The sequence below is a fragment of the Mus pahari genome, chromosome 23, assembly GCF_900095145.1.
Source record: "Mus pahari chromosome 23, PAHARI_EIJ_v1.1, whole genome shotgun sequence".
Lineage (NCBI taxonomy): Eukaryota > Metazoa > Chordata > Mammalia > Rodentia > Muridae > Mus > Mus pahari.
In genome coordinates this window covers 14,278,804-14,292,614 of record NC_034612.1, presented here as the reverse complement: position 1 = coordinate 14,292,614, position 13,811 = coordinate 14,278,804, and the positions used below count along the sequence as shown (strand labels likewise).

The window sequence follows — 13,811 nt, the reverse complement described above, 5'->3', positions numbered from 1 at the left end:
GGGCTATACAGAGAAACCCTGTCTCGAAAAACCAAAATAATAATAATAATAATAATAATAATAATAATTCTTTAAAAAAAAAGGAAAACAGCTGTGAGCTGGGTGACATGTGTTTGGGTGTCATAGGTGTTGGGAACCAAACTCAGGCCCTCTGGAAGAGCAGAGTGCTAACTCAAGTCATCTCTCCAGTCCCCATATTTACAGTAGCTGATTCCAGATAGCTGGCTAAGTCTGCCTATTGTATTTCAAATGTGAATTCAGTGAGAGACTCTGTGAAGGGAATAGGGTAGGCAGTGATGTAGCATAGCCCTCTGCTGGACTGTGTGGGCACATGACTGGCATGCACATGTGTGCATAAATACACAGCACACTTTCACTCAGGAGAATGCATGGGTCTAAGGGTGTGGCTCAGGAAAGCGCTTGTCTCACATACAAGACACCCGGGGTTCCATCCCCAGGACTGCATGGTGGTACTCATCTGGAATCCCAGCACTCAGGAGCTGTTTATAGAAGGATCTCAAGGTTCTGCGTGATTTTTCTGCTTTACAATTGAGCTTGAGCCCGTCACGGGATACATTACATTGTGGTAGTGTAGTTCAGTGTGAAGCTCTGGGTTCAACCCCCAACATCCCCTAAGATAAAGCATTTAAAAAAATACTTTTTTGGTGTGTTATGTAGATTAAAGGACATGAGACTAGGAATCTGAGCAGAGTGGCTGAGGCAGGAGAATTGCTTCAAGTTCCAGGCCAAAAAGAACAAAAAGTAAAACACTAAAAACCCAACCAACCAAGCGAACAAACAAACAAGAAACAACAGGCAAATGACATTGGTACTGTGGTACATGCTGGTAGTTTTAACTAGTTGGGAGTCTGAAACAGGAGGATCACGGAGCTTAGGCATATAAAGCTAACCCAGGCAAAATAACAAACAAACAAAAAAACCCTGCCAAACTCCAAACCAGGCAGTGTAGCCTGTGCCTTTAGTGCCAGAACTGCAGAGACAGAGGCAGTGTAAGGCCAGTATAGTTTATATTGCAAGCTAGCCGGGGATACATAAGTGAGACCCTGTTTTTGTTTTTTTTTTTTTGTTTTTTTGTTTTTTTTTTAAAGAGTCGAGGATCTTATTGATAAATTTCTGTGTATTCATTCATTATGAATTTAAATTGTCCTGTTTTAGATCCGGTTGTGGTTAAATACATTATTAGAATTAATTTTATGCTACATTCTGCTTTCAGAAATCGATTAGTGAAACATTTAAAATTATGTATGTGGCTTGCTTTATATGTTTTTACCAGCCATTGTAGCATGGGTAGCATTCGTTTCTTTATAAGAGAAAAATGTCACCAAGAAGCGTTTGCCAGAAGGAGCCTAAGGATGATGGCAGGGATGCTGCTGCTGGTGAAGGGGGGGGGGTGCGGCGGGAGGGTGGAAGAGGAGGTCCCCCTCCTCTGCACCTTTACTCCCCCAAAAGGGGGCATTAAAAGACCCCGGTGGTGGCACCCCTTTTTTTTCTCTAGTGGAGAGGCTGACGCCGTTGTCACCAGATCCACAGATGATGTCTAAATATGACTAATTTAAAAAAAAAAAAAAAAAACAGCCCTGCAAACCATGGCGATTAAAAACAACAGAAAAGGGTGGGCGTTTTATGTAATGTGATGAGCATTACTATGCAGGCAGAACTCCAAAATATAGTACCTTCGGAAGGTTATTCATCACATCCTAAATACGTTTGGTCGTGACGTTTCAATCAGTTTAGAGATGGGCGGGGGCGTGTATGGGGCGTGGTGGGGTAGGGAGGGAGAAGAGGGGTCCAAAAAAAAAAAAAAAAAAAAAAGAAAAAGGAATACAAACTACGGAAAAGAAAAGAATTGCCATGTTCACTCTTGCTTCCTTAGCCTCTAAAAACCGTGTCGGGCACACAGTAGGTGCTCCGTTGAAATATTTCCAAAGAGTTCGTGTGACGGATGCAGGAGCTTATTTTTCTGGAGGAGGTGTCTTCTCTCCATCCAGCTTTTGTCAGTCTCAAAGACGTCTTGGGTTCCCAAAAAACCAAAAAAAAAAAAAAAAAAAAAAAAAAAAAAAAAAAAAAGCTCACTTAATTCAAGGAGAGACATGACATTTTTTTTTTTTCCACCCCCAGAAATAAATGTCAAGAATGGGTTATTCTAATTCTGGGATAGAGCCAGACGTGGGCATCTGGAATGATTTCCGTGAATTAAAACAAACAAACAAACAAACAAAAAATACAAAATACAAAAAAAAAAAAAACCCCAAAAACAAAACCAAAAACCAAATCACCCCAATCGCCACCATTTTCTCCAGGTAATTTTCCATCCCTTCCCCCTCAGTCAAGAGACACAGGGAAGAAGAAGAAGAAGAAGAAGAAGAAGACGGAGAAGAAGAAAAAATAAAAGTACTTCTTCCATCCTCCCTGGTTGTTTAAGAAAAGAGGAAGGCGCGGGCCAATGAGCGGCGCGCGGGAGGCCGGGGCGCGGCGGGGGCGCCGTGGGGACCGCAGCCCCCCAAACTTTGGCAAGTTGCGGGCGGCGGCGGGCGGCGGCGGCGGCGGCGGCGGCGCAGCGCGGGGCGCGGCCGCGGGAGGAGCCGCCCCCTCGACGCCGCCGCCCCCTCCCGGTCCGGCCCGGGCCCAGCCCCGACCGGCTGGGCTCAAAGTTTGCGGCCGCCCCTGCGCCGCGCGCCCGATGGATGGGTGATCTACTGCGGCGGCGGCGGCGGCGGCGGCGGCAGGGTGAGCGACGGCCATATTTGCCGGCGCGGCCCGAGCCGGCGACAACAAAAAGTGCGCGGGCTCCCGCCGGGCGCTCGGACGGCTGCGGGGACGTGGGGCCGCCCGGCCCGGGCTTCGGCCTCGGCCTCGCCGGCGCGCTCGCGGCCTGGCCCGGCTCTGCCCGGCGCGCCCGCCGCCCGCGGGGATGTCGTACAAGCCGAACTTGACCGCGCACATGCCCGCCGCCGCCCTCAACGCCGGTGAGTGAGAAGAGCGAGAGCGCGGGCCGCGCGCGCCGCCCCGCGCCCCAAGTGCCGCCAAGTTGGGGGGCTCGCGCTCCGGGCCGCGGCCCGGGGCTCCCCCGAGGCGCGCGGTGCCTCGGGCGGGCGGGCGGGCGGGCTGACCGAGGATGGGGGCGCGGGCGGGGGAACGGGGACGCGGGAGGGAAGGAAGGAGGTGTCCCGGGCCGGGGCAGCGGGGACGCCACCGCCACCGCCACCGCCGCCGCCGACTCAGCCGCGTCGCCGCCGCCATGATTCCGCCGCCTCCGCCGCGCTGCCAAAGTTCGCGGTGCGCCCGGAGCTCGGCGGGGCAGCGGCCCGGGGGTCCCGGGTGTGAGCGGCGGGGCGGTCGCGGATGGCGGGGAAGCGAGAGCTCGGGCAGCCGGGCGAGGAAGGCTTTTTTTTCCCCCAGCTCCCCCCCTTTTTCTTTCCCCTTTCCTTAGGCTTTTTGGGCGGCTCGGCGAGGGCCCCTGCCGGCGGGAGGCGGGCGGCGCAGCGAGCCAGGAGCGGGGCTCCGAGGGTCGGCGGAGCGGGACAGGCCGGGGCCGAGCCGGGTGCAGGGCGGCCCCGGAGGGAGCCTGGCCGGGGTCCCCGGCGGCGGTCCCGGTGGGCAGGGGCCCGCTACCTGGGGATGAGAGCGACTCCCCGGTTCCTTCCCCCGGCCCTCGGGAGGCCCCCTTGGAAGAAGTTGCTGTGCCCCGGCCTCGTGGGCCCTCCCGGGGGTCTCCAGCTCAAATCTCCCACGTGGGGACGTTCCCCGCAGGGCCGCGCCGCGCAAGCAAAGGGACCTGGTCTCCCTTTCCCTCCGGGCCTGGGCTCCGCCGGGGAAACTCTTGCAAAGTTCCCAGGCAGCTTTGGGATGTGGCTGGGGGGTAGCCCCGGACCCCGAGGGAACCCGGAATAGCGACGTGAAACTGACTTCCAGAGGTGACCCGCTTTGTGTCCAATTCCACTACCCTCTCCTCCCAGACATTTGGCTGTGAACAGATGCCCCAACAGATGCCAAGTAGTGGGGACCAGGAGGGACAAGGCCTTTGGGAGGAGTTGGGGGTCGAAGTTGGTTATGGTCGCTGTGTGTTAAAAAAAATCCCACCCGTGTTGGCATTTCCAAGTTGGGGGTCTTGTGTCCAGATGACCCTCAAAGGGACCTGGAAAAGCTCTGGACGTGTGTTTTAAACTTCTCTGCTCTCGGGGGGGGGTTTGGAAAAGGTTGAGATCTAGGGTGGCAGCCTGGGAGAGTTGAAACGCAAGCACGTGGGCACAGAGACCCCCCACCCCCCAAGAGCATGCAGCTACTGTATCTTTATAAATGGTTTCACCCCCTTTGGGTGACAGGATTTGTCGTCAGATAGGATTTTTTGCCTCCCAGCCTTCTTGGTCAGTGTTTGGGATGGAAGGGCAGTAGGTTGCGTTGCGAGCCCGAGGGAGACCAGGGATGTAGGCTTGATCTGGGCTAGTGGGTCTCACACTGGGGACCTTTTGGGGTGTGGGTCACAGTGGCAGACCGCCCCCGGGACTCTGGGCTTGCTAGCACCTGTATTCAGCTGTAGTTATTTTTCCAATGGGAAATGCCAGGAACCGTGCCGGGGTCTCCAGGGGTCCCGCATTTGGTGGGGGCCCGCCCGCTTGCCGGTATTACTTTGCAGAAAGCCCTTCTCTCCCCTGCCATCTGCATCCAAGATGGACTCTCACAGTGGCTCCTCCGCCTTCCCTGTCATCATCTCTCACGCCCTCCAGGCCTGCCTCCTGCTCACTGAGTTGCCAAGCTGCGGCCTGGCCGGCAGTGGCAGTGGCGGAGTTAGACAAAGCCCCCGCCTTCCCCGCCCGAGAGCCCCCCCCCCAAGGGCGCCCCAAGTGGCGGGAAGGCCGCCAGCTCCCCGGGCCCAGGCCGCTCTTTGTCTGGCGTGGGGGCGGGGAGCTGAGCCTGGCCCCAGGAGCTTCCTGGCCTCTGCCAAGCCCTCAGCTCTCTGCACACTGCGCTCATTGTCTGAGACACTCCACACCGGCTGAGCTGACGTGGAACCGTCTCCCTGGCCTCCTTCAGCCCAGGTGCCGGTGTCTTCCGGAAGGAGAGGGCATGATGGGCGGAGGAGCCCCCTTCCACCCCAACTCCCGGGGGGAGGGGCAGACACCTTCCCTAATACTGAATATGGTGCTGGCTTTGACGCAAAGTCAGGTTCATCTCCATTACTCCAGGGTGATGGAAAATAGCCTTGAGGTCCTCCACCAGTATGGGGGGTACTTCTCATTCCTTATGTACCCCCACTCCCCTAAGGGCATTCCCAACACCTTTAATCCTTCCATTGGGGAGTATGGCCTCAAATGAGTGGAGAAACTTGAGGCCTGGAAGAGCCTTGGCAGGTCCTACAGTCAGGAGTGGCACTGCTGGGACAGACCCCAAGTCCTGGAGAAAAGATGTGACAGGGAGGCAAGAATTAGTGAGAAGCGGGGATGGGCTGGGGGAGGACAGAAGGTGTCCCCGGGGAGTCAAGGAAGGCCAGGCTACTTTCTCCATGGGGCCTGAATCATCTAAAGGCTTCCAGTGCTCTGTCATGGCACCTGTCCCCTTCAGCACTTAGCCCCTACCCTATCCGAGCCCAGAAAGGGCTTGACGACCTGTAATGGGAAGGGTTGGAACCCACCTCCAGGCCTCTGATGGGGTGGCAAATGGGGTTTTGGCACAGTGGTGAAGCTAGGGTTGCTCAAGTTGGTCCTTAGTCTGCTCTGCTCAGGAGCTACATCATACCTGGTGCCTAAGCCTGGGTGCACTCTGCCTTTCAGTGCTGTGTCCACTCTTGGACAGAGAGAGGGGCTGGAGTTGCCAGCTTGCTGCGGAGCCACTTGTGTGCAGTGTGGCTCACCCTGTAGCCAGTCCCGCGGAGTCTCGACTCCTCCCAGCTCCAGCCAACCCAGCCCCTGAACTTTCTTCCTCCTGCCCCTCCCCTCGCCCTCACCAAGTGAGCAGCTGGTGACTTGGCCAGCCTGGTACCAGCTGTCCATCCCTGGGGCCAAGTCTGCAGAGCCGCTGTGTGCGTGAGACAGTTTGGCTCTGGGGGCGGTGGTCAGGCAGCTGCCGAGGAGGACTAGGTAAATTCTCCATGGTTACTGCTGTTTGTAATTCGAAGGACATCCTCTACCCGCCTAATGGCCACTTGGTTGCCATTCTGGATCTGCATGCTGCAGCCAGGGGCCTCTCATGGCACATCTCGGATGTGACATTCGGTGCTGGGCTCTGGGCCCTGGCTTTGTTCTGACTGCTGCACCTGGTTGGTGTCCTCAAGTGCTACAGTCCATCTGTGGGGTCTTAAGCCCCGCAGAGCCGCCGAGTGAGAGTGTGTGTGTGCGTGTGTGTGTGTGTGTGTGTGTGTGTGTTGGATAGGCAGGACTTCTTTCTTTGGAGGGGATGAGAAGCCGAGAGAGGCTGAGAGGCTTGTCTGAGGCACCGAGGCTGTTCCCCAGAGCCTGGCTTTGTGGGGGCAGCACGTCTGTTACTCTTAGGGTTCTGTGCCTTCATGCTGTTGTGGGGTTTCCTTGATGTATTTTTTTCCAGCAGAGGTGGGTGCATAGGAGTTCAGAGGTGACTTTGTGAAAGAAATTCTAGCCCAGGTTAGACCAACCTTGGTAGTTGCCAGTCACAGATGTAACTTTGGTTCTCAGCCTCAAGTGAGTAAGAGCTGGGACGGGGCCAGCAAGAATTTGTCTGGACACAGCGATCAGTTTCGGGTCTGGCAGTGGCCTCTCTTGGGGTTCTGTGGGTGGGCTGTCTTTTGAGGTACTAGGGGTGTGTGGGGTGGCCACTCCTCTGCCCCTGTTTGCTTTCATCTAGATTAGTGTCTGGGCCACGTCCATTAGGGGCTGCACTGAGGTCTCTGCTGTAAAAAAACTTAACAGGTGGGGCCTGGGTAGGGGTGTGTGTGTGTGTGTGTGTGTGTAGTACCCAGTGCCCTTTGGCACAGATAGCCAAGTCTAGAGGACCTCTAACTTCTCCCTTTTCCTTGCTGCAGGAAGTGTCCATTCACCGTCTACTAGCATGGCGACCTCCTCCCAATATCGCCAGCTGCTGAGTGACTATGGGCCTCCATCACTAGGCTACACCCAGGTATGCTAGTGCCAGTGACAGGAGGGGCACGTGGGCAGCTGGAACATCAAGGGTAGAGGGGTTGAGGGGCAAAGGTACTCCTGTGTTTCCTTAGCCATGGCTGAGGCTTGCCTCCTGCTCCTTACTTGCAGGGTGGCTGGGCCTGTTCAGGGCACGTGAGGGGATGGGGATGGATGCGTGAGAGGGCCCGTGGTCACCAAGCTGCTGGAGCACGTCTCTGGGTTGCTTTCCTTGTGTTTCCTGGACAAGTAGGGTCCAAGACAAACTGGGGACAGGGTATTTGGAGCTGGCAGTTATGAGCGTGGTCCCAAGTCAGCTGCCTGGTTTATTACTGCTTCTACCCTTTATGAGACCATGACCCATTTCTCTCATTAGTCCATTTCCTTGAACCCAAGGTCATGGTCAGGAGGCAGGTGGCTGGCTACTTTGGGTGGGATCTTCAAGGGACACGGCTGTAGCCGAAAAGATTTCTTGCAACCCTGGTTGTCAACAGGAAGATTCTATGAGCCAAACCCCAGCCAGTGTTCTGGGGTTGCCATGGAGTTCTGTCTTTGGCTAAAGAGGCTGTGCACAACCTCCAGCCATGCCCCGGCAGCCCATGCTATCCCAGGAAGAGAAGGAGGCCCGGGCCCGGGAGCGGGATAGGCTGAAGAAGCGGAGGCGGCGGGAGGATGGGCTGAGGCGCAGCTTGGAGCGGCAGCGCAATGCCCTGGCCATGAGGCGGCGGCGCTGGGAGAAGAGAGAGGCCAGGAGGCAGATGTGCCAGGAGGCCGAGCTCCAAGGCGTGGCCTGTAGGCCTGGTGGCAAGGCTTGGGAGTGGAGGCAGCAGAGGCGAGAGGAACAGTCCAAAGCCCTGGATGGGGAGCTGGCCACCATGGTCCAGCTGCGGCAGGAGGAGGAGAGGCTGGAGCCGGGGCCCTCGATGATCTGGGTGCTTACTTGGGCCAGAGCCTAGAGATAAAGGCTGTGGGGAGGATTTGGAGAGTTTGATAACGTTCGGGGTGCATCCTAGATCCTTGATGATTGTTGAGTCCCTCCAGGCGTGACTTCTGCCTACACTCATTGTGGACACTTGACTCCCAGGAAGTCCCCCCTCTGTCTCGTGGGTCTAGGTGCTTCCTGTGACTTGTCACTTTGACAGTCGGATCTTTCTCCCTGTGTGGATGGTAAAGTCTTTCTGGATGGAGTCTGGCATGAGAACCTTTCATCCTTCCCTGGGGTTATCTATGGGAGGGCCGTGCTTCAGCCAGGACAGCCTGGAGCCTAAGTTACTTTCCCTCTACCCATGGGTGGCCACTGTGGTGGGTCTGTCTACCCTAACCCTTGTCTTCTGATCGTAGGGAACTGGAAATAGCCAGGTGCCTCAGAGTAAATATGCAGAGCTGCTGGCCATCATTGAAGAGTTGGGGAAAGAGATCAGACCGACATATGCAGGGAGCAAGAGCGCCATGGAGAGGCTAAAACGAGGTAAGCGTGGTTAGGGGACTGAATGTTGCCTATCACTGGTGAAGGGCTTTCTGAAGTCAAGCATCCTGGTAAAATACCTGCGGCCTTAGGTATTTGGGAGGCTGAGGCAGGAGGATGCCTTGGGCCCAGGCAGTAAAGGCTAAGGGGTTTCCCAGGGGAAGCACTAGTTGGTCAGGGAAAGAGCACTTGATCCATGGGTTGGTACTTTAGAAATGTGTGCTGTTGCAGTTGCTAGGGCAACTCTAGATTCAGTAGGTGTTTATGGTGGGGGATGGGGCTCATAGGTGTCTGAGAAGGGAATGGTAGTGAGCCCTCCTCCCTCCCGACTCTCACCAGAGAGCCTCCCCTGGCTTAGTGGAATTCTTGTATTCCCCGTCTGTGCTCCTGTGGGACCACAGTATAGGCCCCTTGGCAGTTAGGACTGCAGAGGTTCCTGGTGGCCTTGGGGTCAGGGGTCCTTGGTGTCTGTACTGCCCACTGCTGTCTTTAGTGCAGCCTGTCCTCTGATCTGGATGGGGGGGGGGGCTTCTTGAGATTTTTTTTTTTGTATTTTTTTTTAAATTGTGGCAAAATATATGTGACATATAATTTAACATGTTAAGAATTGAAGTTCAGCTGGGCATGGTGGCACACGCCTTTAATCCCAGCATTCGGGAGGCAGAGGCAGGTGGATTTCTGAGTTTGAGGCCAGCCTGGTCTACAGAGTGAGTTCCAGGACAGCCAGAACTATACAGAGAAACCCTGTCTCAAAAAACCAAAAAAGAAAAAAAATTGAAGTTCATTCCTATTATTATATAATCATTACACTATTTGTATCCAGAACCTTTTATCTTACAAAAGTGAAACTCTGTGTTCATTAAATCAAGCCGCCCCCACCCCCTTGAGATTCTTGAGTGACTTAAAAGGGGGGCTGATGTCACACAAGCGGGGATGTGGGGTGTGAGGTGTGAAGGGGGCTGAGCAGGGTGCTGCCTCATGACAGAGCTGCTGAGGTGAGGACGGCTCTATTTCAGAAGTTGTCACGGGAGCCCTGCAGGGCTCTGGGTTCATTTCTGACCAGGAGGGACTCAGTTAATTAAAAACCTCATGGAAGCTGGGCGTGGTGGTGCAGGCCTTTAATCCCAGCACTTGGGAGGCAGAGGCAGGCAGATTTCTGAGTTCGAGGCCAGCCTGGTCTACAGAGTGAGTTCCAGGACAGCCAGGGCTACACAGAGAAACCCTGTCTCGAAAATAACAAAAACAAAACGAAAGAAAGAAAGAAAGAAAACCTCACGGAATGATCTTGGCAGAGTCTGGAGATGGCCTGGATCATGCATCCGTGATCTGTGGCAGAAGGCTGCACTGAAGTCACATCCCAGCTAGAGCTAGGCCAGCTGAGGGACAGCCTGGAGCCGGGAGCCAGTCTTTGCCTGAGTCCATGGGTGCTCTGTGGAGAAAGTGACTGAAGCCAGATTAGGTACAAATGGGGACAGGACTGGAGATGGCAATTGGTAGCAGGGGTGTGTGTGCTCCCTGGTGGCATCGATACTGCTGCTTCCATGGCAAAAGGAGGTGAGATAGTTCTGGGAACTGCAGAGTTGGTTCCACAGATAGAAGTTCTCGGGAAGACCCGCGAAGTCTGAAGCAAGTTTCCATCCACCCCAAAAGCTATCGGATTGAATTATATATGAGTGTACCAAATATGAATGTACCACTGCTGGGTACATTCTGCTGGCCCTCCATCCCAGCCATCTGCTGAGCCCATATAGTCACATGTCACACTAGTGTGAAAAACTTTGAGGCTGTCCTCAAACTCAAAACTTCTGATTCTGCCTTGAGTCCTGGGATTGCAGGTGTGAGCCTCCGTGCCTGGGCACTGTGTTCTACTCTTTAAAGGGGGGACTGTTGCTGACTTGAAGTTCTTAGGTCCAGGTGTTTGGACGTGGACCCTCCATTGTCCTGCAGAACTGGACCTCACGGCTGGGGCTTAGCAGCAGCCCCTCTTCCTGCTCTGTGAGTGGGCTGATGCCAGTCTCTGCTTCTCTTGCAGGCATCATTCACGCCCGGAGCCTGGTTCGGGAGTGCTTGGCTGAAACGGAACGGAATGCCAGGTCCTAGCCCCTGGCCGGTCTGAAGGCCCATCTCGCTACCTGGTGGAGATGAAAGGCTTTGTTCAAAATGGCAGTCATTTTTCTATCACAGTCATTAAGCTCTGAACTCACACTCAAAAGATTGGGAGGACATTTTGCAGTAACTGACGATGTGCATTTTAAGTAGTTAGGAATGACCCAGCTCTTTTTTTCTTTCCAAACATTTGAAAGATGTTTGTGAAGCCACTTCACAGCAAGCTATTGTTTGTCCCCAAATACCAGTGTCCCCTCTAACCTCTCTTTGGATACGCATCACCCCCGTTGACTTCCTTTCCCTGAGCTCACCTGCCTCCGAGGAGTGGAGTGCAAACCACATCATCTTTGCTCAGTAGCTGGCCCGCCTGTGTACAGTGTAGACCCTGCTTCTTGGAGCTTCTCTGCCTAAGCGTTTGCATGACTGAGTGCTTGGAAGTCAATCTGTGAAATGCACAGGTTATACATACAGAAGAAAGAGCCATCGACCCACCCTACCAAGCACCCTGCAAGTGTCCATCCTGAGACTGTAGATCTCAGGTCCGTGTTTACTGTGAGCCCATCACAACATCTGGAAGAAAACGACTGAAACTGTTGCANCTTTGTATTTATTACTTGATGTAATAAAGCTTATTTTCATTAACATTTTGTATTACAATGTGGAATCTTTGAGGTCTTCAGTGCTTGTTTTTCTTTGGGGAAGGACAGATTCTTGCTAATTATAGTGACTCTGGCTTTGAACCCACAATCTCTGTCTTGGTTTCCTGATTGTTGTGGTTACCACTGGAGCTCCAGAGGGAGACGTGAGGGACATGTCTCCTAAGGGATTTCATGTCTGGCCCAGAGGCACCTATGTGATGATACCACTAGCACAGCTGGTTCCAAAGGGTGACAGAGATCCACACTGTGGGGTTTACATGTGGTGGGACTAGTTGGTGAACTGCGGCTGCCCTCTGCCATCACAGGTAGTTGGTACTCCAAGGATCTCCTTTTGCTGGGTATTGTGGCTTACTCCCAGAACTTGGGAGGCAGAGGCAGGGAAGATCACATCCTTGGTGCCATACCAGGACTACGTAGTGAGGCATTGCCTTTAAAAAGTGAGTATTTTGCAAGGCACTGGTGGCGCACACCTTTAATCCCAGCAGCACCCACAACCTGGCTACTGGGCTCCTACTGCAGTGGTTTTTTTGGGTGCCACACAGGGACATTCTTTACGTTTTCTGACATTTATCTTGGTGTGTGTTCCTAAGTGTGCACGTGGCACAGTGCATGTAGGGGTCAGGCTTGATAGCAAGTACCTCATGGTTTTATTCTTGCAAGTGTGTCTGTTACTTTTTTTTTTTTTTTTTGGTTTTTTGAGACAGGGTTTCTCTGTGTAGCCCTGGCTGTCTTGGAACTCACTTTGTAGACCAGGCTGGCCTCGAACTCAGAAATTCACCTGCCTCTGCCTCCCAAGTGCTGGGATTAAAGGTATGCGCCACCACGCCCGGCTCGTCTGTTACTTTTGGCTGTTGTCAACCAATTAAAAAAAAGTAATGGCTTGGGGCAGGGGGCTGGAGAGATGACTCAGTGATTAAGAGTGCAGGCTGCTTTTCCAAAGGACCTGGGTTCAATTCCTAGCACCCACATGGCAGCTCATACCTCTAACTCCAGTTTCAGAGGCTCTGACACACACATACAAGCAGGCAGAACAACATACATAAAAGTTAAATCATTAAAAAAAACAAACAAAACTGATGGCTGGGCCTGAAGCGATGGCTCAGTGTTGAAGGTGCAAACTGTTCCTGAAGAGTACCAGGGTGGGGACCAGCGTTGAGCAGCTCACTACCTCTGTGACTGGAGCTCTGAGAGGACCTGACTCCTCTGGCCTCAGTGTGCACCCATACTCATGTGGACATGCCACACTCCACTAGTTAAAAATAAGTCTAGGGGCTGGAGAGATGGTTCAGTGGTTAAGAGCACTGCCTGCTCTTCCAGAGGTCCCAAGTTTAATTCCCAGCAACCACATGGTGGCTCACAACCATCCGTAATGGGATCTGATTCCCTCTTCTGCCATGCATGTGAACATGCAGATAAAAGTGTGGTTAAGTCCATCAGAATGATATTTTTAAAAGGATTTTTTGTGTATGAGCATGTATTTTATCCTGGAGGCCAGATGGTGGTACTGGGTCCCCTGGAGCTGTAGTTACAGGCAGCAGGTTGTGAGCCACTCCATGTGAAACACTAGGACCTGTACCTGAGTCTTCTGCAAGAACAGCGAGCTCTCTCAACTGCTAAGCTATCTCTGCAGCTCCTACTTACACATTTGGGACAGTCTCAGCATACAGGAAAGGCTGCTACAGAACTAGCTATATAGGTGAGGTTGTTCTGAACCTTGCAGCAATCCTCCTGCCTTAGCTCTCCCAAGTGCTGAGGCTGCAAGTATAGGCCACCATGCCCAGTTCCAGAATGTTCTCTTTAGATGCTGGAGCCGGGCACCGCGGCCTCTATTCCCGGGAGCCCCTTGGTATACCATCAGCACCGGCCTTTTCCTCGGCGACGTTTTGACTTGCTTCCCGCAGTTCTTTCAGTAATTTCTTCTTTTCCAGGGTCTCCTTCGCTCTTTTCTTCCTCTCTCGCTTTCTCCTCTCAGCCTCGAGTTTCTCTTGGTGAACAGGGCTGTTTTCACCGTTGTAGAAAATATCCACTTTCTCCTGGAGGACCTGCCGAGCTATCTTCCTGTTTTGATCCACAGATCGTGTCTGGTGGCACTGCAAGAGGTAATGGGCAGGGGTGTAAACCTCCTGGGTATCAGGAGGTGACAGGAATTCCTAGTCCCTCAGTCCACCCTTCCTGTCACAGGAGCCCCTGGGAGTCAGCCACAGTGAGGACCACAGCCCTTCTGTATGGGGCTCAGTCTCTGCAGCACACACTAGTTGATTGTGGGACTCTCTCTTCAAGAATTATCAATGAGGTTTTTTGGGCCAGGTGTGGAGGGAGAGACAGTGGCTCTTCGAGTTTGAAGGCAGCCTGGTTTACATAGCAATAGCTTGTCTTTTTTTTTTTTTTTGGTTTTTCAAGACAGGGTTTCTCTGTATAGCCCTGGCTGTCCTGGAACTCACTCTGTAGACCAGGCTGGCCTTGAACTCAGAAATC

General features: G+C 53.5%; 2 protein-coding genes across 4 annotated transcripts in view; one reads left to right on the top strand and one right to left on the bottom strand.

Annotated features, from left to right (window-relative positions):
* The first annotated feature begins 2,572 nt into the window (after positions 1 to 2,572).
* Cdk2ap1 (cyclin dependent kinase 2 associated protein 1) lies at positions 2,573 to 11,319 on the top strand. Its single transcript, XM_021186746.1, has 4 exons — positions 2,573 to 2,987; positions 7,013 to 7,107; positions 8,448 to 8,574; positions 10,604 to 11,319. Exons 1-4 carry the CDS (start codon positions 2,933 to 2,935, stop codon positions 10,669 to 10,671), a joined length of 345 nt encoding a protein of 114 aa, XP_021042405.1. The 5' UTR covers positions 2,573 to 2,932; the 3' UTR covers positions 10,672 to 11,319.
* Positions 11,320 to 12,344: 1,025 nt separating this feature from the next.
* Positions 12,345 to 13,811, bottom strand: part of C23H12orf65 (chromosome 23 C12orf65 homolog) — a 14,552-nt gene continuing 13,085 nt past the window's right edge. For all 3 annotated transcript variants that reach the window (XM_021187228.2, XM_029533734.1, XM_029533733.1), the window contains exon 3: positions 12,345 to 13,426. In XM_021187228.2, the coding sequence (XP_021042887.1) occupies positions 13,163 to 13,426 (264 nt within the window). In that variant the 3' untranslated portion in view covers positions 12,345 to 13,162. The remainder of the gene's footprint in view (positions 13,427 to 13,811) is intronic.